General features: G+C 43.0%; 1 protein-coding gene across 1 annotated transcript in view; it reads left to right on the top strand.

Moving 5' to 3' along the window:
- The window catches only part of EGFLAM (EGF like, fibronectin type III and laminin G domains), a 195,209-nt gene that overhangs the window by 45,256 nt on the left and 124,383 nt on the right, over positions 1–25,570 (top strand). The window contains exons 2-3 of the mRNA XM_044932653.2: positions 22,888–22,997; positions 24,404–24,487. Coding sequence (XP_044788588.2) covers positions 22,888–22,997; positions 24,404–24,487 — 194 coding nt within the window. The remainder of the gene's footprint in view (positions 1–22,887; positions 22,998–24,403; positions 24,488–25,570) is intronic.

Here is a 25,570-nt window from a genome sequence, read left to right as displayed (position 1 = left end):
GTAAGAGCTTTGAGCTCTGGGGTCAGACAATGGAGTCTAAATCCAGCTGTCCCTTGCTAGCTGTATAACGTTGTACTAGTTTCTTATCTGTGAAATGGGAGTGACAATCGCACCTATGATGTGGAATTATTTTGAGGATTAAATTAATTATACATATTAACTTGAATTTGAGCAGGCTCTGGGAGAGGGTGAAGGGCAGGGAGGCCTGGCGTGCTGCAGTCCATGTGATTGCAGAGTCAGACATGACTGAGCGTCTAAACAACAACATAATAACTTATTGAGTTAAATTATTCAGATCTTACGTGACACACAGGGCTCAGAAAGTGTCTGTGATAATGTTTTTTATTAAAAGTATTTATTTATTTACTTTTGGCTGTGCTGGATCTTCTTTGCTTCTGCTTGGTTTTCTGTAGTTGCAGCAATTGGAGGTCTCTTTAGTTGTGGTTTGAGAGCTTCTCACCTGGCTGGTTTCTCTTGGTGCGGAACACTGGTTCTAAGTCACACACTCAGTAGTGGTGGCTCACACAGGCTTAGTTACCCTATGACATGTGGAGTCTTCCCAGACCAGGGATCCAACTTGTCTCCCCCCTGTATCAGCAGGCAGATTCTTAACCACTGGACCGCTCGGGAAGCCATGCTATGATTATTCTTTCGTTATTATTATATGAAGCTATTCCATGCTTCACCCCTATAATATTTCAACCTTCCTTCCTGCCTTATTTTATACTTTCTCATCTTCTCTAGAAGTCTCTTTGTTTGAATGTTATAATTTAATGACTAAGAAGAGAAAAAAAAGGTATCAATTTTTTCCTAATGCCTTACTGTACCTATTAAGGCCATTATCATTTACCTTTCTAGCCTGACTTTGCAGACAGTTTTCAAACATAACACAGTGTTGCAAATCTAGTGACAGTGACCTTCATTAAGATTTTAATCTTGGAGGCATTTTATCCGACATTCCACTCTTTAAACCAATTTGACTAATAAACTCTTTCCTTTTTGCAAAGAGCTCTTCATATGTAATAACTACTGAAGAATGATGTGCTCTGTGTCACTCTGTGTCAGAAAGCCTGGGAGCCCTGGGAGATTACTTCTAGAGGTGGCCAGACGTGGGGATGAGCATCTCCCCCTTGCCCACCCCCAGCCTCTCTCTGCCTGCCCCTTGTCTTTCTCCCTCCTACTTAGACGCATAGGGAGAGAGTGTGTGTGTGAGACTATTGACATTTTGTATGCAGCAGCCACCTGTCTATTTTTGTGTGTGTGTATTTTTTGTTTCCATAGAAGCAAGACTGGAAATAAAGACGTCTACGAAAACACTGTAAAGTATTTACACTCCCCTCCCTATGAAGGTCTTTATCAAATCATGAACTTGAAGGAAAGTTTGCAAGCCTAGAATTGGAAATGTTGAGAAAGGAATGCAAAGAAGGAAGGGAAGCAAGGGTTATTAAAGGTCTTGGGCCATCCATGCCCTGGGAAACTGAGAGTATAGTTTCTTAAGTGAGGGAGAGGGGCCGCAGAGGGAAAATGAGAAAAGCATGAGAGCTGTGTGTACTAGTTATTTAAAGAGTGATGTGTCCAGTAGCTGGGGATGGGGGTGGAGGGGCAGCAGAAGGGAGTATTCTAGAGTTGGAATGCCTGAGTTCACACACAAGCTTCTTTCTAATCCTGTGATCACAGTCACTTAACGTACTCAAAGCCTCAATCGTCTCATCTGTAAAATGGTATCCATCAGGTTGTTGCAGTGGACAAGGCAAGAGTCACGGTATAGTCACAAGAGCTGGATTTGGAACAGATCTATCTTGGTTCAGATACTGGCTCCATCACAGACACGCCAGCTGTGTGATTTTGGAAAAATTACTCAGTCTCACTGAGCCTCGGGTTCTTAACTGTAAAATAGGGACATAACAAACTTAATGATGGGATAATATAGGGGATCAGTCAGAACGTATCTGACATCTAGTAAGAGTTAGATGTTACTCTTCTGCCTTTAGCTATACCAGTGTCTGCCTTGGTTTTGTAAAGTACCCAGTACAGCACTTGACACAGTCAACACTCAGTTATTATTATCAATTATTTATTAAGATGCTTGTTTTTCTCTCATAATATAATGCATGCTCTTTAGAGAAAATATAAATATATGGGAAAGTAGAAAGAAAAATGAATCACTTTGAGCCAACTGCTGTGAACTTTTGATGATCTTTTCTCAGGGTTTTGCTCTGCATATTTCTGTGTGTGCGTTCATTTTTGTGGATTGATTTGTTTATGTAACATGATAAAAGTATTTCCTCATATTAGTATAAACATCATTTTTATGAAAGACCATCATTTACATATATGTTGCTATAATTTACTTAAATATTCTTGCCTGAATTCATGGGTTTTTTTTAAATGTTTCAATATTATATTGAGATGAACATGTTTGCATAATACTTTTTCACTTTATATCTGAGATGTTCTTTAGGATAGATCATGAGAAGTCAGACTACTATGTCATATTTGGATATATTCAAGAATCCTCAGACATTGCCCGATTACTTTCCAAAAGAGTTGTATAAGTAAAACTACAGTCAAAATGTATAAAAACACATCTCCGTTGAACTGGGTTTTATCATTTAAAAATTCTTTCAATTTGTAGATAAGCGATGGCCCTCAGTATTGCAGTAAGTTCTACTTTTTAATCACTCATGTGTTTTGAATGTTTTTCTCTGTGTTTTTTCAAAAAACATCATCTTTTTTAGTAACTTGTCTGTTCATGCTTTTGTCCATTTTTCTCTATATATCATAAAATATTTCTGTTGTGTTTCATATGAGTTCTTTATATATTAGATCATATTAACGTTTTTTTCTGTCTGTAAATATTTGTACCCAAGTTGTATTTTAACTTTGGTTGTTGTTTTAACAGAAGGAAATGTGTTAAAAAGTTGTATAACCTGTTTATTTTGCATATGATTTCTTCTATTAACAAAACTTTAAAAATAAACATGCTGGGGTAGATGAGGGTGAATGGGGAGCATCTTGTTTATGTCTTTAAAACTATAAACTTATCTAATTCTTTAATTCATCTGGAGTTAAAGTTATGTTTGTGTGTTGTATGAATTAAGGCTAGAAATTGATTTTCTCTTTTAATTTGCTAACCAGTTGCCCTAGTGTCATCTATTGAATAATTCTTTCATTACCCATTGATCCAAGATGCGTTTCTTATCATAAATTAAGTTTTTTACATTCTAGGGCTATCTGTTCTGTTCTATTGATCTGCTTGTCCATTTCCATGCCAATACCGTGGTGTTTTAATTATAGTTGAAAGGTATTTCAAGTCCACTATTTTAAGAGAGAGCCAGAACAATTATGTGAATGTGAGGATATGGGCAATAGGTGCCTAAGAGTTTTGTTCTTCTTGCTGTCTTTGGGCTCTGAACAGGTCACAGAGCGACTGGTATTTGTTGAGAGGAGATACTTAGGGATGCAGCCATGCCACGATGAAGATTCCCTGGCACTAGCTTCCCTGGACAGTGCCCAGGTGGTTATCACTGCCATTTGCCTTTCTGACTCGCTTTTCCTGTGTTCCACATGAATTCTGCATGCCTACCCCCCAACCCCCAGGATAGCATTTTTCTTCATATCTTGGTAGAATGCTACTGTGGAAGCAATGTGGAGGAGAGCTGCAGCCAACTCATGGTGATTTTGTGAATGAATGGTAAATAGATCCTTGCTGTTGTAAGCCTCTGGGTTTGGGGGGTCATTTATTAGAGCAGCACAACCTAGTCTATCTGAACTGAGTATTAAGAGTCAAAGTATTTAACAAATGATCTGACATGAGCGTTGACTAATCCAAACGGGTACCACAGGGGCATCATGGAGGTGCATACTGCCTGATCGTTGGCCACATACTTTATTCAAGTCTTATCATCCCATTTCTTTAAGGTGACTTTGCATATCTCAAATCTCATTTTCTGGGTATTGATTTTCTAACTTAGATTTTATAGTCCTTAGTGATTCCAGTCCCTCTTCTCTATTACCTATGGCATGATTTGCTTTGCTGGACAATAGACAGCTCTTCATATTTTATTGTTTCAGTTATGTTTATCATTTCTCCTTAATCAGATCGTAAATCCTGATAGGCATGGTCAGTGTTTATGCAACTTATGTCCCTTCACTGGCTATAGTGCCACACTGAACCTTCCTTCTTTCATTCCACAAATATACTTTCTGTGCATTTTTATGTTTCCAAAGTATATATGTAAGACATTCTAATCTTACTTTCTTAACTAATCATAAGATCTTATATCCCATAGTTAAACAGACCTGCGGAATTTCCTGGTGGTCCAATGGTGAGGGTTCTGTGCCCCTACTGCAGGAGTCATGGTTTTGATCCCTATTAAGGAACTAAGATCTTAGATGCTGCTTGCATGGCCAAAAAAAAAAAAAATAATAAATAAATAAATGAAAATAAACAGACCTGCACATATGGTCTGGATCTGGAAGCATTAGAGGGGGACAAGGACTTTGGCATTATCCTTGATCAGAGAGACTGCTCTAGAGCTTAGTGATTGAAGTGCTTGGTTTTTGGAGACCAGCTTACCTGATTACTAGCTGCTACTTATGGGTGTGTGATTGGGGCAAGTTATTATGTCTCAACCTCAGTTTTCTCATCTGCAGAAGGAAGTTCTTTGTGAAGATTAGTATGTGTAGCAAATAGAAAGGGTCAACTATGAGTTATAAGTGGTATATAAGAGGTATTTTGTTATACATCTAGATTTGTTGATAATAAAATATGCTATCCTGTTTTTTCCTGATAAGAAGAGACAGCAGGTTTTATGGAAATAATGTTCATCTCTCATTGAAATTATGTACCTCCAAAAGGATAGGTTTTTTTTTTTTAACATGGCTTAGAAATACTAAAATAATATCACAGGTCCATAGATTTTAGTATTTAGTAAAGTGAATTTTGGGCTTCCCTGGTGGCTCAGATGGTAAAGAATCTGCCTGCAGTGCGGGAAACCTGGGTTCGATCCCTGGGTCAGGAAGATCCCCTGGAGAAGGGAATGTATTCTTGCCTGGAGAATTCCATGGACAGAGGCGCCTGATGGGCTACAGTCCATGGGGTCACAAAGAGTCAGACATGACTGAGTGACTAATAGTAAAATGAATTTGGATTGTCTTTACTGGGGATAAAGAGTTTAAGCACAGAATCTGGTCCTTATATTTATTTGTTTTTATTATTAGTGTAGCCCAGATGTCTTTGCTCCCCTCTTCCCCATTTCTTCTTTGGCCAGTCAAATTTGGCTCCAAGATCCATGTGTTACTCCTCCAGGCTCTGGAGTTGTCCTTGGTTCCTGGTCTGTCTCCCTCACCTTGCAGTAGCTACGTAATCTCTCTCTTTTTCAAATTCCTCACCTCTAAAATAGGATAATGCTGCTGCTGCTAAATCGCTTCAGTCGTGTCCGATTCTGTGCGACCCCATAGACGGAAGTGCACCAGGCTCCCCAGTCTCTGGGATTCTCCAGGCAAGAACACTGGAGTGGGTTGCCATTTCCTTCTCCAACGCATGAAAGTGAAAAGTGAAAGTGAAGTCGCTCAGTCGTGTCCGACTCTTATCGACCCCACGGACTGTAGCCTACCAGGCTCCTCCGCCCATGGGATTTTCTAGGCAAGAGTACTGGAGTGGGGTGTCATTGCCTTCTCCAAAATAGGACAATAGTAGTACCTATCTCTCAGAGTTGTTATGAGATTGCTGAATTAATACATCCAAAGTCTCTAGAACTGTAACTGACAAATAGTAAGGAATCAACAGAATTCAGTTACTGTTACTCTCTACTCCATAGTTTTGTTAAGTTTGTCTTTTTTATCGAAGATCTGGCATCTCCTCCATCTCGCAGGCTCAATTCCTCACATTCTGCTGCCTTCCAAAAGCCCAGGTTCCTACAACATGACCCTCATCACCCCATGAATCTCCTTGAGCTGTGAGGTCCAATTCAGTTGCTCTCATTATTTCTTTTTTGGGGAATAATCTTGTCAGATGAGTTTGACCCCTAGCCCCAAACTAGGGAGAATAAAATTTCTCCATTGTTTTATGTTACCTTTTAAGATGCTATTAAGAAAGGGTGGAGGGCAAGGGAAGACTTGCTGTTTTGGTCCAAAGGCAAAATAAGTAGGATATGATTTTTGCCAGTAATCACTGCCCGTGGAGTAAATCTGTTTCTTCCCATCAACATTCCAATGATTCTTCCATCACATAATCTTGGAAGTAATTGAGAACATTCATTTTGGGGTTGGAGAGGCATGAGGTCAAATCCTGGCTGCTCCACTTTCTATAATCTTGAACATGGCAATAATTGTCTGTTCTCAGTTTCCTCATTTAAGAAATGGGTATAATTACAGTATCTTGCAGAGCTGTTGAAAGAATGAAAAAGAGGGACAACGTCAGGCCTTTTCTTTGCAGTTAGTAGTTGCAGAGATCTAGAATCCAGTTTGGAATTACTGTGTTAATCCATGAATGGTTGAGGATGCAACAACCTGGGGTGGAAATTCCATCCTCTTTCCCTGGCCTGCGGATCTGTGTCTCCCCAGAGGAGGACTCCTTTCCCTACTTGTGTAAAAATAACTTATGGGCTCGGAAGTGGAGGAAGGGACTCTCTTTGTGAAGTGCTGATGAGTGCCAGGCTTAGAGATAGTGGTCAGCAAATTATAGCCATTATCATCTTTAGCAAATTCATATCCCCAAACTATGAAACTACTGTCTTTAAGATTTCCAGCACTTTAGGAAAGGAGAGGTGATTGGTTACATTTCTGTTTTGAAATGACTATTATTCTCTATTCCCTAACTTCCTTGGTGATCCAGTGGTTAAGACTGCTTTCCAATGCAGGGGTTGTGGGTTTGATCCCTGGTTGGGTAGCTAAGATCTCACATGCCTCGTGGCCAAAAAACCAAAACATAAAACAGAAGTGATAGTGTAACAAATTCAATAAAAACTGAAAAAATGGTCTACATAAAAATTTTTTTTAAAATCTCTATTCCCTGAAGGACAAGACATTTTAAACCTTTTTGCGATCACATACAAGCTAATCCAGTCTACTGATTAATAAGCTTCATGTTCTACTAACCCCATGGCTTTACCAGGAAGAAGCCATGGGTGAAGTTTTGGCCAAAGGCCTCTTGCCACCACCCTGAAAATTTCAGGGGCCAGATTCACAGGGAAAGGCAGAAGCTGCTTCTCAAGCAGGTGTAGCCTGGAGACCCCAACCAGATGGGCCGCCATACGGTGCAGGGCCAGTTGCTGGCAGGAGGAAATGGGAGAGAAACCTTTTTCTGAGGAAAGGAGGAAGCGTGAAAGCTGCTCTTCTCAGAGTCACTGTGGCTGCGCAGGCCCCACAAGTCGGCAGGCTGGGGTGATAACCAACTTTCCATTGCTGATTTTCAGGGCTCAGGACAATTCTGCTCCAGCAGGGAGACAGTCTTGCCTGGGACGGGGACTCTGCAGGAGCGAAAGGGTCTCCTTTCTGGGATTATAATGAAAAAAAAAAAGGGAAGGATCTATATTTTTTCTTTGGTAGTTTTATTTTGGGATTAATTTTAAATTTACAGAAGAGTTGTGGCAATGGTATAGAGTTTCTGTATGTCTTTCGCTCAGCTTCCCGTGATACGATTATCTTATGTGGCCATGGTGCATTTATCAAGGCTAACCCTATAATGCTACTAACAAGTGTACAGTCCTTATTCAAATTTTATCAGTTTTTCACGAATGTCTTTTTCTCTGTTCCAGGATCTATCCAGGGTAGCACACTGCATTTCATTGTCATATCTCCTCAGTTTCATTCAATCTGTGGACTATTCTCAGTCTTTGTCTTTCATGACCTTGACCTTTTGGAAGAACACTGATCAATTATTTTGTAGAGTGTCATTCCACTTGGATTTGTCTAATATTTTCTAATGATTAGACTGGGGTTGGGCATCTTTGGCAGGCATACTAGAGAAATGAATTATCCTTCATATCCCACCAAATCATGATGATGTCAACATGACTTCTCACTGGTGATGTTAACCTTGATCACATGGTTAAAGTGGTGTCTTCCAGGTTTCTCCAGCGTTAAGCTACCATTTTTTCCCTTTCATCTTCTATTCCTTAGAAGTGAACCACTAAATCCATCCCATACTGAAGGGGAGGAAAGTTAAGTTCGACCTCCTGGAGGAAGAATATTAAAGATATTGTGGACGCATGTTAGAAACAACTATGGTCATTGAAAGAAATAAGTGAAAGTCACTCAGTCATGTCCAGCTCTTTGTGATCCCCATGGACTATACAGTCCCTTATTTCTCCAGGCCAGAATACTGGAATGGGTAGCCATTCCCGTCTCTGGAGGTCTACCCAACCCAGGGATCGAACCCAAGTCTCCAGCATTGCAGGCGGATTCTTTATCAGCTGAGCCACCAGGGAAGCATCATTAGTAGATATTTTTGATGAGTTACCTTGAGGCTGTCTTTGTAAGTACTCTCTCTCTATTTTAAAAATATTTATTTGTTTATTTGGGCTTCCCGGATAGCTCAGTTGGTAAAGAATCTGCCTGCAATGCAGGAGACCCTGGTTCAATTCCTGTGTAGGGAAGATCCGCTGGAGAAGGGATAGGCTACCCACTCCGGTATTCTTAGACTTTCCTTGTGGCTCAGCTGGTAAAGAATTCTCCTGCAATGCAGGAGACCTGGGTTTGATCCCTGGGTTGGGAAGATCCCCTGGAGAAGGGAATGGCTACCCACTCCAGGCTGCGTTGGGTCTTAGTTGCATATGCAGGATCTTTCGATGCGGCATGCGAGCTCTCTAGTTGAAACACACTGCCTCCAGAGCCCATTGGCTCAGTAGTTGAAGTGTTCAGGCTCAGTCACCTGGAGGCATATGGAATCTTAGTTTCCTGACCAGGGATCGAATCCACATCCACTGCATTGCAAAGCAGATTCTTAACCACTGGACCACCAGGAAAGTCCCTATAAGTATTCTCTTTACCAGAGTTTCCCCCACTAAAGTTTGCCTTCACCTGTGGATTTTGCCTGCAGCAACAATCACTGTGATGTTTTAATGGGGATTCTTTCTTTTCTCACAAAGACCCTCACTGAAGTCACAGTAATCCCCAAAGTCCGTTCATCTAGCAGTGAGGCAGAGGAATTGCAGGGAGGGTTGCCTTCTGTGGACACTGGCCATTTTCTCTGAAGTCATCTGAGTGGACTGTATGGGAGGCTGCTTGCAGACATCATCATCCCCAGCCCTTACAAGGACCTCCTGCATGGTTGTGGCTTCAGGCCTGTGGGATGGGGAGAATTCACAGTAAAAGCAAATAGCACATTGGTCCTTCCCCAGTGTCCCCTCTATACCCTCTTGGAAAGATGACCCTGTTTCCTACAGCAGACCCTTGCTGCTTAGAGCTTGGTTGAATGAGGCATTCTCTTTAGACCACAGACTGGAATGACCCACAGGCCTCAGCGGGTCTGATCTCGAGTAAATGGCCTTTGGTTCCAACCAAGACAGGGGTCTAGTGGCGGAGTGGCAACCCACTCTTGCCAACTGGGATTTCTTTTTTCTTGTGGTCCTTGTGGTACCTTGGGCATCCGGGAGAACAAACTATGGCTAATTTGGGGATGTCAGTAGAGTCTGATAGGAGGCTGAACTGAGGTCATGGCAGTAGAACTAGAAGGAAGATGTGGATTTATTTGATCAATCATTTAGTCAGTCAGACAGCAAATATTTCCAGACTGCCTGTTATATTCTAGAGACTACTATAGGTGCCAGGGATTAAAGGCTGACCGCAAAAGGCCTGGCCCTTATGGAGCTTACATTCTGTGGGCTGTTGGGGGCAGTGTTACATCTGGAACATAGAGAGAGGGAGGAGCTAAAGATGCTCCCCGATTTTTGGATTGTGGGGAACATGGGAGAGGAGATTTGGAGACTGAAGATGGCTTCAAACTAAAACATTTTGGGGTTTGGAGTATCTATGAGCCATCAAGGCTGAGAAATCCAGTTAGATTTCTAATTTAGTTAGCTTGAAAAGATACATCAGGCAGGTGCCTGGGGACACTGTGTGGATGGATGAGACCACCTGGAAGAATGGAACTCACAGTGGGGCTCAGCCAGGTGTATATCAGGACCACCTGCACAGCTTCTTCAAACTCCATGCATCAGTGTCCTGGACCCAGACGTTCAGAGATTTTTGAAATACCCTATAGGGGCATCCTCCTGAAACCACCACCATTGACATGCCCTCTAAGGGGAATGTGATTATACTGAAGCAACAAAGGAGCTGAGAGTTACTGGCACACCTGATTGGAGGCCAGCCTCCAATTGAAAGCCACTACAGCTTTGTGAAACTTGGAGGTGCTGCTGGATGCTCCAAAGCATCTGACGAGGGACTGAGCAGATCAGGATCTTAGTGTCATCTCTTCACCAGCTGCTGAGATCTCACACGATGCTTAGCTGCTCTCAGTTTTAGCTTCCCCATCATTAAAATCAGAGGTTAGGGCAAACCAGTGGTTCTCACACTGTGGTTTAAAAACCAGCAGCATCGGCATCTCCCAAGAGCATGTTAGAAATGCACATTCATGGGCCCCATCCCTCACCTACAGAATCAGAATCAGGTCCCCCAGGTGGGACCTGCAATCTGTTATTCCAGTCTGCGGGAGTGATTCGGATGCTCCCAAACCTCAGAGAACTGCTGGATTAGATGAACTTGAATCTCCCTTCTGAGGGCTTCCCTGGTGGCTGCCTGCAATGCAGGAGACCCAGGTTCAATCCCTGGGTTGGGAAGATCCCCTGAAGAAGGAAATGGAAGCCCACTCCAGTGTTCTTGCCTGGAGAATTCCATGGACAGAGGAGCCTGGCGGGCTACAGTTCACGGGGTTGCAAAGAATCAAATGTGACTGAGTGACACTTTCAATTTACTTCTAGCTTAAAATCTTCTCTCTATATTCTTGTCCAGATGCTTTTGTCAGATTTCATAATCTAAGTTTCTTTGTCCTCCCCCATGTTAAAAGATCTGAGCATTTAATCATTGTTAATAATGAATCACTGTGAAGTGATTTAAATGATTTCTGCTTGGGGTGGGGAGGAAGTGCATGCATGTGTACATGTGTGTATATATGTGCAGGCGTGTGTGGCAACAGGCGGCTCATTAGTAGAGGCTCACAGCGTCCACTTGCTTTTCTTGGTTAATGTGGTCAGAAGTGAGCTCCCACCAGTGACAGCAAAGGTCACAAGGGCAGTCTCACACACAGTAGGCACTTAACAGCTGGTTTTTGCCTTAACCCTCTCTAACACACCTGGAGTTAGGGGAGAGCAGAGCCTTGAAGTCCATCATCTAGTTGTTACCCTAGTAGGTTGCTCTGTGGTGCTCCCACTCTCTCCAGCATCCCTCTCCTTTTCTGGCATCTGTGCTATGCTCGGCTTGTTGACTGATTCCTTTAAAAAAATTTTTTTGGACTGTAGTTGCTTTATGATGTTGCGTTAGCTTCTGCTATACAACGAAGTGAATCAGCTATCTGTATACATATATCCTCTGCCTCTGGGGCCTCCCTCCCACCCTACCCCATCCCACCCATCTCGTTCATCAGAGAGCACTGAACTGTGCTCCCTGCCCTCTGCAGCCGCTGCCCACTGGCTATCTGTTTTACACATGGTAGGGTATATCTGTCAGTCCTACACTCCCAATTCGTCCCACCCCATCCCCCTGCCCCCATCTGCGTACGTCTGTTCTCTGTGTCTGTGTCTCTATTCCTGCCCTGCAAATAGGTTCATCAGTACCATTTTTCTAGCGTACACATACATGCATTAATATACGATACTTGTTTTTCTCTTCCTGACTTACTTCACTCTGTACGACAGACTCTAGGTCCATCCACATCTCTGATTCTTAACAGGAATGTTGTTAGAGGCTCGCAGCTAAATTTCCCTCTTCCAGAAGACCCCAGCTGGGCCGGAAGGACTCCTCTGCAAGATCCCCTCACAACCCAGCTGGACCCTCCTTTATGAACCCAGCTGAACCCCCCTTTATGAAACAGTGTGATTCTTGGAGGCGGGCCTGCCCCTCTGCTAGTGCATCCAGAGCAAGAGTTCAAATGGACACCTCCATACCACCTGTAAAAACTTACAATCCATTCACTAAGTAAACTATTAGATACAGTTTTCTCTCTTTCCGCCCTGACCAATATACTTTCATGATGACTTGGAAAACCAGGTTCAAATTTAGATTTCTCAGACTCCTTGAGCTTTACTTTGAAAGAAGCAGCGTGGCCAGGACTGGTCCCTAAGGCCTGGTCTGGGGCTCCTCTTGTTCTGTCCCTCCTTCAAGGCTGTGCCTGTGCACACATGTGGACACCCCAGCCAACAACCCCAGCTCCGTCCACCACCCATCCTGGCAAACAGCAACCCACTGGCCACCCTGTCATTGAGGGTGCACACACCAGCAGCATGGGTCACCCTCAGAAGAGCAGACCCAGGGAAGAGGCCACTGAAGACCAGGACGCATGCTCAGGACTGTTCGGGCAGGGAACCCAGGGTCTAGGGTGCTCAGGAAGTGGTCCGCAAGTGGAGGTGCCCCAGGCTCTTACAGGCGTGTCGTCGTGGCCTGGGACACACACTCAAGCCAAGGTACCTGGTGTGGCCAAAAGAGTATCCATACTGGTTCTTCTAAAGCAAGGCCCACATCTATCTAGGTCTACCTGTGCCAGGAACTGCTCTGAGCCATTCTCTTCCCTCTTACCTTTAGTGTTCTGGGGATGTTCCCATGTTGTATTTAGGGGAGTAGAATATCAGAGTAGGGGGGACTCTAACCATCTAATCCAGCCCGGTGGTTAGCTAATGAGTAAACCGAGGCGTAGTGCAAGGGTGAAGTACATTCTGGAAAGGTGGCTTACTCTCTGGAATTATACTCTGGTGTTGTGGATTATATTCTGGAATTACACCCTAGAATGGTAGATTTCAGAGGGAAGCAAGATTGTGATGTAGACCATGTACTGTGCTTAGTCGCTCAGTTGTGTCTGATGCTTTGTGACCCCAGGGACTGTAGCCCTCCAGGCTCCTCTGTCCGTTAGGATTTTCCAGGCAAGAATACTGGAGTGGGTTGTCATGCCCTCCTCCAGGGGATCTTCCCAACCCAGGGATCAAACCCAGGTCTCCCACATTGCAGGTGGATTCTTTTACCGTCTGAGCCACCAGGGAAACCTGATGTAAAGCATAACTGTCCCACAAAAAAGAAGCTAGAAGGGCTCTGGAAAACACTTTGTGCTGCTCCTCAGTGTGTGACAATTTTTCATCCCCAGGTAACTAGAACAAACACTGTTCTGTGTCTAAACCTACATTTTTAGTGTTGCCTTGAAGGCATCACCTTGAGAGTGGCTCTAGTGGCAGGTCCTGGTTACATATTCACAGTGCTTGCTTTAGTAATAATGGCTGGAGCAAGCTTCAAAAAGACGGAAACGAGGTTTTATTCCTATTCAGAATTTCTTGATTAGTTTTAGTTAGTCTGGGCACTTTCCATTGCATCAGTGAATATTACTTGGTTCATTCCGTGAAAGTCAAATAACTAAAAAGCGAGCAATGTATTTCTGTCACAGATGATATTTTTGTTTGCATTTTGGAGTGTTTTTATGAATTGGATTACAAAGCTAATTGAATCAGAGATGAATTTTGTGCAGGAAGTCAAAGTATTTTATGAAATAAAATTACCATGAGAAAATGACCTAATCATTCAGAAGTTTCTAATGCAAAATCCTAACACAGTTTTGAAAAACTTCCAAAGAAGAAAGCCCCTGTAAAGAATAGAGCTCCCTCATGGCAAAGAAACACACTTTTTTATTTATTTATCTCTTAAGAAGTATAGCTTTTAGCTTACAAAAACACAGCTTCCGGATATATTGTATAAATGCATTATACTAGTTTAAAAGGCTACAGTTCTTCAAAACTAGCTTTCTATTGTATGATATATAATCCAACATTCTAAGCATTGTTGGTTAAATATGAGTGTTATTTTTGTATTTAACTGCTTAAATCTTGTTTATTCCACATGTTAGTGGCCTACCACTTTGATTTCTTTTTTAATACTGAGGAAGCACTGGTATGTTTTTATATCATAATAGATAAAATCCTAGAGGAACTCAGTGTTCCAAGAATTATCAAAAGTTTTTTTGCTTCCTTAAGAGTTTTTGGAGAGAGTAGCTTGGGTTCGACTTGCCCTGTCCAGTGATAGGACATTCTCCTTGTGACGCACCGGTTGGAGAGATGTGAGGTCAGTCTCGTTAGATTCCCTTCTAATCTTTCACTTTTCCAGCCAGAAGAGATTGAGAGAAATACTTTGATTGGCTCATTCTGGTGGGGACCACACTCCGATGTCCCTTTATCTCCAAAACTGGTACTAGGCCAAGCCTCAAGACTTCCCAGCTGGTTTCTCTGGCCTTTCCAGGTCCACCCCCACTTGCCTGGAGGGACCCACTGGGTGGTGTGCTCCTGCCTTCGGCCTGCCCCCTATATGGATACTCCAAGGATCCTACAATCTCTGTGTAAATATTGTGCTGACTGGGCAAATACAGCTTCAGATGGCTCCCAGCTGGAGACCTGCCCTTCCTTCAAGGACACCTCAAACACACACACAAAGAGAGAAATGCTGTGCTCACAATACAAATGTGCCTTAAGACAAGGCCTCTGCTGCTTCCTTATGACAAGGTGACCCTTCATACAGCCCTCCTACTCCTAAGATTTAGAGTCATCAGTCCTGTGGTCTTCCACTGCTTTGCAGAAAAAAAGTTCCATTTATTGGCGTAATAGTTTATTAACACACATTCTTCTGAGGAGGGTGCAGGCTGAGCAAGCTGAGCGGGGGTAACTATACTCTTTAGGGTCTGGAAAGGCCAGAGAAACCTTAAGGGAAGTCTTGCAAGCATGTGTGCTAAGTCGCTCAGTCGTGTCCGACACTTTGCAACCTGTGGACTGTAGCCCACCAGGCTCCTCTGTCTATGGGATTCTCAAGGCAAGAATACTGGAGTGGGCTTCCATGCCCTCCTCCAGGGGATCTTCCCAACCCAGGGATTGAACTGGAGTCTCTTGAGTCTCCTGCATTGGCAGGCAGGTTCTTTACCACTAGTGCCATCTGGGGAAGTCTTGACAAGTGGCAAACAGGTTCCATTGCATGTGCAGCTCTCAACAGGTGGTGCTGCTGCTCTAGGCAGTGGATTGAGGAGGATTCTGAGGCCTCCATGAACAGGAGAGCATGGACTCCATGTGATCAATTTGATGCTGAGCGTGACTTCCAGGTTTTTGAAGGTCATAGTGGATGGTGATACCATGTACTTGAACAAGGATTACTGGAAGGGCTCAGGTTAAAGAGAAAGATGATGGATTTAGTTTGGAGGTGTTGAGTTTGAGAGGCCCACGTAACATCTGGGTGCACTTGGCAGCTGGGTACATAGACCTGTCCTCTGGGAGAGTGGGCTGGCCTGGGGAGATGGACTTGGGGGGCACCAATACATATGTATATGACAAGGAGAGATGAGAGTGCCTGGGAAGAGAGTATAGTGGAGCTGAGCAGAGGAGGTGGGCATAATCACTGAGGTGTTGTTTTCAGTTGCTAAATCGTGTCTGACTCTTTGCAGCTTCCTGGACTGCAGCACACCAGGCTTCCCTGTCCTTCACCATCTGCTGGAGTTTGCTCAAACTCATGTCCGTTGTGTCAGTGATGTCATCCAACCATATCATCCTCTGCCACCCCCTTCTCCTCCTGCCCTCAATCTTTCCCAGCATCAGGGTCTTTTCCATTGAGTCAGCTCTTTGCATCAGGTGGCCAAAATATTAGAGCTTCAGCTTCAGCATCAGTCCTTCCAGTGACCGAGTACACAAACTTTAAGGGGTAGAGAGAAGATCCTCTCTTCTTTGTTACTTACTGTCTCTGTCTCCTGCCCCACTAATGAGATCTTATACCAACAGACTCTCGATCTCAGTTTCTTCATCTGTAGAGTAGGAATAATGTCTTCTTTCTCTGTCCCATACTGTTACAAAGATCAGTTGATTTCTGGTGAAACATGGTGGGTTGAAAAAGCATATTTACTACTGGTCCCTCCAAAACCCCACCGAAATACTTGTAAACTGGGGCAAAGGCATCAACCTGAGGAGAAAAAAAACAGACAGAAGATAGCAGTGATGAAATATGGAAACCAAAATGCACATGGACAGATAGCAGTGGATTTAGAAACTAAAGAATCATGGTTTTTAGGCCAGGAGTGAAGGGAAGAACAGAAGCTGACTTTGCCTTATTTCTAGATATTTAGGCTGTTTATGATTTTTCTACATCACAGATGATTCTCTGAAGAACATCTTCATGGGAGCAGCCTTCTCTTAATATTCTTTCCTCATGGTCAACTGTAATCCCACATCTGAGAGTCCAAGGGAAGAAAAATACTTATGGATAGTACAGCATTTTGCCAAATTGCCTTTCAAAATGCCTGTGCTGATTTACTCTGCCATCAGTAATTTTTGGAGACCAGCACATTTATGTAGTCTTGTCAGCATTAGTTACTATCACGTAAACATTTTGGCTAACTTAATAGGTGAAAATGACATCTCAATTTTAAGAAGTTGTATTTATTTGATAACTAGCAAATGGAATGGAATACTCATGGAATCTTTTGCCATGTGTATTTACAAGCTATACTTCCTTTCTGGTGAGTTCTCTCTCCATATTCTATTTATTAGGGCCTGGATATGCTTTTTCCTCAATATGTATGAGTTTTATAATAAAGATATCCCTTGGCCTGTCATTCTGCTGCAGTTGTTCACCCTTTGATCAGTTGTTTTGATTTTTTCTTCTGTGAAATTTGAAAAGCATAATGAAGTTTTCTGAAGTGGAATCCATCACTTTTCTTTTGATTTCTTTACTTCTTTTAAACTTAGGAAGGTTTATCTTTAAAAAAATCTGACTTTCAATTCTTTTCCCTAATGTGATTTCCCATCTTTAACCACTGGACTCATCTAGGATAGCTTTGGTATTTGCCCCAAATGTCTGACCTGGCCACCTCTTACTCACCAGCTGCTGATGACCACACCTCCTACATCAGTAGCAGTCAAAGCTGCCTTTGTGCTCCTAAACAGTGGATGGCCCACACCTCTCCCCTGTGCTGCCCAAGGCAGAACTCCTGGAGCTTTCATCCTTCTCATTCACTACCCACATCCCCTCAGTTATGGCCCTCTAGGGTTATACTGGGTGTCCATGGTGGCTCACTTGTAAAGAATCTGCCTGCAATTCAGGAGATGTGGAGATGTGGGTTCAATTCCTGGGTCAGGAAGATCCCCTGGAGAAGGAAATGGCAACCCACTCCAGTATTCTGGGAAATCCCATGGACAGAGGAGCCTGGCGGGCTACATTCCATGGGGTTGCAAAGAGTCAGACATGACTTAGCGACTGAGCACCAGCAGATATATTTAATATTATGTGGTTCTTCCCCTGACTCTTTGAAAAAAGTGTATACTGCTCACTCTGCTTGGGATGCCTCTCCATCCTCACTTTGTCTAATTTTTACTAGTCTGCCAGGTGGAGTCAGATGTCTCCTTACTATGTGCCACCAAAGTGCTCCATCCTTCCCTTTATGCTCCTCACACCAGGCTGTGATGTCCTGCTAACTTGTTTATGGTCCTCTGTCTCTCTTTATCATTAATGTAGCCTCACTGACTAAGCCAGTGCCTGATATGTATGGGAACCCAATACATACTCGTTAGGTATGTGGAAAATTAAATAAATGGAAGACTATACCAATAAAATAGAAATCATACCTGTCTGTGTCCCAGAAGGGCTTGATTTGAGCACTTTCCTAGAGAATATGAAAGTAAAAGAGATACTATATTGGAATTCGGCTTCTTAAGGTACCAGTATGTCATAGAGCCTATGGACTGGCTTGTTCAACAGTAACAGTTTTACCCTCCTTCTAAGCATCATTATTGTAATGCAAAGCTGGAGGAATAAAAATATTTCCCAGAGTGCCTTGCAGGCAGTATTCTACATGTAAATTATATCCAGTATGGTTAGATGCACTCTTGAGACTTAATGGAAGGCAGTAGTGGGAGGAAGGCCACTTCCTGGCTGCTGTTTCTCCTGCCAAGAAAGGCCAACAAAACACAAGAACCTTTCCAAGCTTCACCACCACTTCCGTGTGTTTCTGCAGGCAGTTGTGGCAACAAGAATAGCAGGGTCAAGTGTGAAGGCAGAAACTTCTTGGTCCCGAATCACCACTATAGTGAATTAGCTAGCTGTCATCTCTCTAGCTAGTATCTTTCTCTCTTTCTCCTTTATTTATTCACATATTTGTAAAACAGAGCTAATAGAGACTCTTGAATTCCACTCCTCTAGTCTTTCTACCAATTTTGTAACCACCTTTCTGCTAAAAACACCTAGAGAGTTTTCTGTCCTGAACCATGGCAGATACACAAAGGATACAAGGACTGCTTCCCACTCATTGATCCACTGTAGCTCAACTTGATTGATTGTAATTTTTCTCCATTAAAGACAGCAGTGCTCTTCCTAGGATCTAAGTGAAGAAGAACTAAAGAGCCTCTTGATGAAAGTGAAATAAAAGAGTGAAAGAGTTGACTTAAAACTCAACATTCAGAAAACTAAGATCATGGCATCTGGTCCCATCACTTCATGGCAGATAGATGGGAAATCTATGGAAACAGTGAGAGACTTTATTTTTGGGGGCTCCAAAGTCACTGCAGATAGTGACTGGAGCCATGAAATTAAAAGATGCTTGCTCCTTGGGAGAAAAGTTATGACCAACCTACACAGCATACTAAAAAGCAGAGACATTACTTTGCCAATAAAGGTCCGTCTAGTCAAAGCTATGGTTTTTCCAGTGGTCATGTATGGATGTGAGAGTTGGACTGTAAAGAAAGCTGAGAGCCAAAGAATTGATGCTTTTGAAATGTGGTGTTGGAGAAGACTCTTGAGAGTCCCTTGAACTGCAAGGAGATCAAACCAGTCAATCCTAAAAGAAATCAGTCCTGAATATTCATTGGAAGGACTGACACTGAAGCTGAAATTCCACTACTTTGGCCACCTGATGCAAAGAACTGACTCCTTGGAAAAGACCCTGATGCTGGGAAAGATTGAAGACGGGAGGAGACAGGGACGACAGAGGATGAGATGGTTGGGTGACATCACAGACTTGAAGAACAGGAGTTTGAGCAAGCTCCAGAAGTTGGTGATGGACAAGGAAGCCTGGTGTGCTGCAGTCCATGGGGTCACAAAGAGTCTGACATGACTGAGTGACTGAACTGAACTGAACTGAGGATGAGATTGTGCTTATTGGTTATTCTGTGGTCTATGAGGGTTCTGTAAATCATTTCTGCCATCTTTTCCTCCCATTCTTGGCTTCTTTTGAGATTTCATTAGCATAGACCTCAACTCAGCAATAAAACTGGCCAGTGATAGATAATAGTACAGCCTGGCCTAAATATAAAACTACATAGGAAAAAATGTAGGTAAATGATTCAGATCTTTAACATATTAAGAGCTCTTTTCAATCACTGAATAATAAGAAAACTAACCTGATTGACGGAGAAGGCAATGGCACCCCACTCCAGTACTCTTGCCTGGAAAATCCCATGGATGGAGGAGCCTGGTAGGCTATAGTCCATGGGGTCGCTAAGAGTCGGACACGACTGATCGACTTCCCTTTCACTTTTCACTTTCATGCATTGGAGAAGGAAATGGCAACCCACTCCAGTGTTCTTGCCTGGAGAATCCCAGGGACTGGGGAGCCTGGTGGGCTTCCGTCTATGGGGTCGCACAGAGTCGGACACGACTGAAGTGACTTAGCAGCAGCAGCAGCAACCTGATTGAAAACTGTATGAAACACATTAAGGGAGGAGGAAAAATAGCCAAAGAGGGTATTAAAATATTCTTCTTTTTTTTCTTATCAGTGTAACAAAGATTTTAAAGTAACAATCAGATCTGGTGAAGATGTGTTTCTTATACTGGGCATTCTCATACCCCTCCATAAGTTTCTAAAATTCCTTAATTTTCTAGATGTAAGTTTGGCGACATTAGAATCTGCCTGCAATACAGGTAGACCCAGGTTTGATCCCTGGGTTGGGAAGATTCCCTGGAGCAGGGAATAGCTACTTACTCCAGTATTCTTGCCTGGGAAATTCCATGGACAGAGGAGCCTGGTGAACTGTAGTCCACGGGGTCACAAAGAGGCAAACATGACTGAGCAACTAACATAAACGTCTTTAAAATATGCATTCTGTTGGATCAGCAGTTTTTAGCTGGAGTCATTTTTGCCCACCACGGGACATTTGGCAGTGTCTGGAGATATTTTTGTCTGGAGATATGATGGGTGGGTGCTACTAGCATCTAGTGGATAGAGACCAGAGATGCATCTCAACATCCTAAAACAGGCGAGTCTGCACAAAGAATACACCGCCTGAAATGTCGGTAGAGTGGAGGTTGAAAAATTAGGTCTTAGACACTAAAGTTCTACTCTATTTACCCAAATGAAAACATTGAATGTACTTCAAGATTCATTTATTTAATCCTTTTTGGAGAGCAAGTCAGTAGCTATTAAAAATTATGATGCATTTACTCATAATTTTTAATAGCTATCCATCTTGGAAATGCTTGGACATGTGCATGAAAAGGCACACACACACACACACACACACACAGTGGTGTTCTTCTTTGCATTATTTTCAGCAGTGAAATTTTGGAAATGACTAAATGTCGATCAGCAGAGTAACAGTTAATATATGTGCATGCTCTGAGTACCAGAGGATTTGGCTATCTCACCACCCCTACTCTTTTCCTAAGGTCCTGTCCTCCTTTAGAGAGACTCCTATGCAGTAGATAGGCTTGGTGGAAGAACGATTTCCAAGACTCCTTTCATCCTGTCCTTTTCCAGTTGGGAAACCAGAAAAAAAGCGATATTTCTTTTCTGATCCTTTGGTCACGTGACCTGTTCGTCACATGACATTACTTTGGCCAGTCAGATGGGACTTTAAGTCTTTAACCAAGCCAGAGCCAGAGAAGGGTTGAAGGCCAAATCCCTGAGGGGCAGCAGTGGTGGCAGTGGGAGGTGTGCATGGCAGTTCCTGCTGATTGCTGGCGCTGGACCTCTGTAACCTGGTCCCCCAGAAAGGCCTGCGCTTCTGTTATTGAAAACAATGGTGATGGAAGGCCCGGCAGTAACCCAATAAGTAGACACATTAGATATCTGTGTGTGGAGAGTAAATCCCATGGATGGAGGAGCCTGGTAGGCTGCAGTCCATGGGGTCGCTAAGAGTCAGACAAGACTGAGCGACTCCACTTTCACTTTTCACTTTCATGCATTGGAGAAGGAAATGGCAACCCACTCCAGTGTTCTTGCCTGGAGAATCCCAGGGACGGGGGAGCCTGGTGGGCTGCCGTCTATGGGGTCGCAGAGTCGGACATGACTGAAGCGACTTAGCAGCAGCAGCAGCAGCAACAGAGACTATCCCAACCGATATGTTACAGAATTATAGACAGTCACTAAAAAGGAAGATCATCAGGACATATTAGTAAGTGTAAAATCAAACTGAAGAATATTCATTCACTCAAGGAGTGTTTGTCGAGCCCTTCCATTAATTAGTCTCTGTGCTCTGAACAGGACATACCTAGTTTCTGCCCTCATGGAGCATTATTTAAAAATAGCAAAATATCAGAAAGAAATTAAGCACAGCAATAGTAAAATGAGATAAATTGTAAATTATGGCACATGTATTAAGTGGAAGAGCTAATGTCCACTTGATACAGAAATAAAAAATTTTTTTTAGTAAATGTATACTATCAGTTTATATATATATATATGTATTATATATACTAATTGAAATAACATGAATATATTGAGTATATGTGCATATTATATATAATCAACAATAAAACATTAAAATTATATATACATTATATCAGTAAAATCTGTAAATATGTCTGTATGTATATATATCTATATATCTTTCAAAAAATTCCATGTAATCAAGAGAAGGTATAAATACTGTATTACAATGATGGCAGGATTCAATTCTGAATGATGGAAGTTTTTTGTTTGTGTTTTCTAAATTTTGAAATCTGCATATGTTGTTTTTATAAATGTAAATTTTATTATTTATAACCATAAAATTATTTAAGATAAGAATACAGTAAAATGTTTGAAATTTCCTAAACCCATTTTATGACTACACTAAGCCACATTTATTAAATATTCAACATTAAGAATATATGAGCTATATAAACAAATGTATCTATATAACATAGCAGTAAAACATATACGTTACTTAGTTATAAAAAAACACCATTACTATCTTGCTTTAAAACATTCCACACTCCTTGGCCTACATGTGCTGTGCTTAGTCATTCAGTTGTGTCCGACTCTTTGCAACCCCACTGACTGTAGCCCACCAGGCTCCTCTGTCCATGGGGATTCTCCAGGCAAGGATACTGGAGTGGGTAACCTATTCCTCCTCCAGGGGATCTTCCCAACCCAGGAATCCAGCCGGGGGCTACCTGCACTGCAGGCGGATTCTTTACTGGCTGAGCTATCAGGGAAACCCTCCTTGGCCTATGCTATCCTGAATTTTCCTTTGCTGGTCCTTGAGATATTAGCAGTTACAGAAGGGACTGTGGGCAGTAGCTGAGTTGATTTCCCTCCCATTGCCCCGTGGGGAGGGGCCCGCAGAGGTCTGGTGCAGTCAGCTGACACAGGAGTGGCCTACTAGACAGCTGTCTGCATTTCTGGCCTCTGGAATCATCATTCAGTATGCTCTCCATCTGTAAGCACACACTCTTACATCTTGTGTTAAGTGTACTCATGGTGGGATGCATGAAACTTCTAACACCATCTCTTTTGTTTTGGAGCAGGCAAGGTTGGACCACCTCTTGATATCATGCTGGATGCTCTGAACTGTTCAGCTTTCAGCATACAATGGAAGATGCCTAGGCACCCTCCGAGCCCCATCATGGGGTATACTGTGAGTACCTGGGCACAGGGATTTCTCTAGTGGGTATGTTGGGGGAACTGCACCTCCTTCCCATCATTGCTCCTTCTCGATCTGGCCTCCTGATATCAGCCCTCTCATGTCAGGGGAGCCTCACTCTCCCTCCATGAAACCAGAGGAGATGTTTCCCTTTAAAGGGCGTTTGTAAGTGTCCTGAAAGTCAGTTGGATCTATTGGGTCCTGACCCTGTTCAGTTCAGTTCAGTCAGTTCAGTCGCTCAGTCATATTTGACTCTTTGCAACCCCATGGACTGCAGCACGCCAGGCCTTCCTGTCTATCACCAACTCCCAGAGTTTACCCAAACTCAAATCCGTTGAGTTGGTGATGCCATCCAACCATCTCATCCTCTGTCGTCCCCTTCTCCTCCTGCCTTCAATCTTTCCCAGCATCAGGGTCTTTTCTAATGAGTCGGTTCTTCGCATCAGGTGGCAAAAGTATTGGAGTTTCAGCTTCAGCATCGGTCCTTCCAAGGAATAAGGGATGGAGAGCCATCATAGTCAACATGAGAGTCTGAAATGCAGTACTTGGATGCAATCTCAAAAACGACAGAATGACTCTGTTCAGGGATGGGAAAATATAAACTCAGTGGAAGACATGCTTCTTGCTCTCCAATTGCCCACAGTCAAATTTGGAGACCAGAGCAGAAACATGGGAAATGATGGGAAGTCACTGTCGTCAGTAAGGACAGAATAATGTAAAACCTGAATGAAAGTGATGGGGTGGACAGGTAAAGTGGAGAAGGGGACAGAGAATGCATTTCTACCTCTGAGAGGTGAAAGATTGGTCTTTTAAAAAATATTTTCTTTGAAAAGTGTTTTTAAAAATGAGTGAATGTTTTGAAGTTAGAAGGTTTCAGATAAATTCTTGGAATTCTGAAATCTCTGTGAATATATCCTCACCCCAGGCCCACAAGCCTGCTGGAGCTGAGCTGTCCACTGGGCTGTAAACTCCCCACGAGACCCCAGACCCACCATTCCCTCCTGTCTCCCGTTCACCAAGGGAGAGAACGCATTTACCAAGCTCTTATCCTGTCGTCATTTTAAAGCAGAGAAATGTATTTCTGGATACAGGTAGATGCAAAAGTAGGAAAATGAAAGACTTCCTGAGGGAATGGTGGTTTCAGAAAAAAACACTGGGAGGTGGGTTGGCCCTCTCTACCCCACTTTACAATGTATCTCTTCCCGGCTTCTACAGGCTTAGGAGTTTGCGACCCCAGCCGGGTATGTCTGATGTTTGCTGACAAAGGGCTAGTGTGTGAGAGGTGAGGCAGCTCACGTCAAGACCCACTGTGGTTGTGAGAGCAGCTCCGGCCTTGGGTCCTCGGTCTGGTGGAGAAGTGTCAGCCCCGCTCTCACGTTGGATGTCTGCCTCTTTTCCAGGTCTTTTACTCTGAGGTCGGTGTAGACAAGTCCCTGCAGGAGCGGTCCTATGGTGTGCCGCCCGGCCTGGATACCCCGACCTCTGTGAGTAGCTCCATCCTGGCAGCCCCCTCGAAAGCACACCGTGTGAGTGACATTTCACTGATGTTCAGAAGGATTTCTAATTTGGTGTGTGTGTGTGCCTCTGTATGTATAATAATAACAACTGTTTGTATAATCCTTTGGAATTTAGAATGTCTTTCTTGGCCATAACCCCATCACATACATCTCTATCCTCAGAAAGGCAGCCATGTGAGGAATGTTTCCATGGACTCAGTCCACCCCATTTATCCTGTGAGAAAACAGCCACCTTACAGCTGTTTTTTCCCCCTGCTTCTTTTCTCTGTAAAATTCAATTCTGTTTTTTTTTTTTTTAAATCTCAATAAAGCTTTATAAATAAATATGACACATTTGTATCTTCTCAACTGCCTGGAGACATAATGCAGAAGAAAATGATGTAATTGGAAATGTATATTCAAATGGTACAAGTTGTTTGTTTTTCTTCTCCAGCCGGCATCCTGTCCTTCCACTAACCAACTGCTGGCTCTTCATCTATTTTCCTTCTGTTTCCTGTCAAGGTCTCTTGGGGTGAATTTCTCTGCCTTAGGCATGTTCTGTTTTCTTTTCTTTCACTTGCTGTCTCCTTCTCCATTCTCCTACAATTAATCTACAGACTAGAGCCCTTTTAATTGCTCTGCAAGGAGTTAGCATCAGTGCCCAGAATACTGCAGCTTTAACAGCACTGGTGATGGAGGTGGTGTCTGTCTAGTAGATGCCTGCCGGGGGCTGCACCTAGAAACCTTCTTGTCATCTGTGAGGAGTAACCACCACTTACTGAGAATCTGTCACCTGCTAGCCACGCTCCCTCATGCTTTACATTTCTTTTGCCATTTAATCCTTACAACTATCCTATGACCTGACAAGGATGCTGAGACTCAGAGAGGTGAAGTGACATTCTTCAGATCATACATTAGCAAGTAACAGTTGACTGTAAACCCAGGGCAGACTGCATTCTGAGCCCTGCCCTGGCTATTTTTACCAGAGCACTCATGACTCAAAAAGAAGAGATGCATGTCTTCAGCTTGCTTGTATTTTGCATGCTGCTTTTATTCTCAGACTTTTGCTTA

This window comes from Bubalus bubalis, chromosome 19 (genome assembly GCF_019923935.1).
Source record: "Bubalus bubalis isolate 160015118507 breed Murrah chromosome 19, NDDB_SH_1, whole genome shotgun sequence".
In the NCBI taxonomy this organism is placed as follows: Eukaryota; Metazoa; Chordata; class Mammalia; order Artiodactyla; family Bovidae; genus Bubalus; species Bubalus bubalis.
The sequence above is the reverse complement of the archived record's forward strand: the minus strand, read 5'-3'. Positions and strand labels throughout refer to the sequence as shown.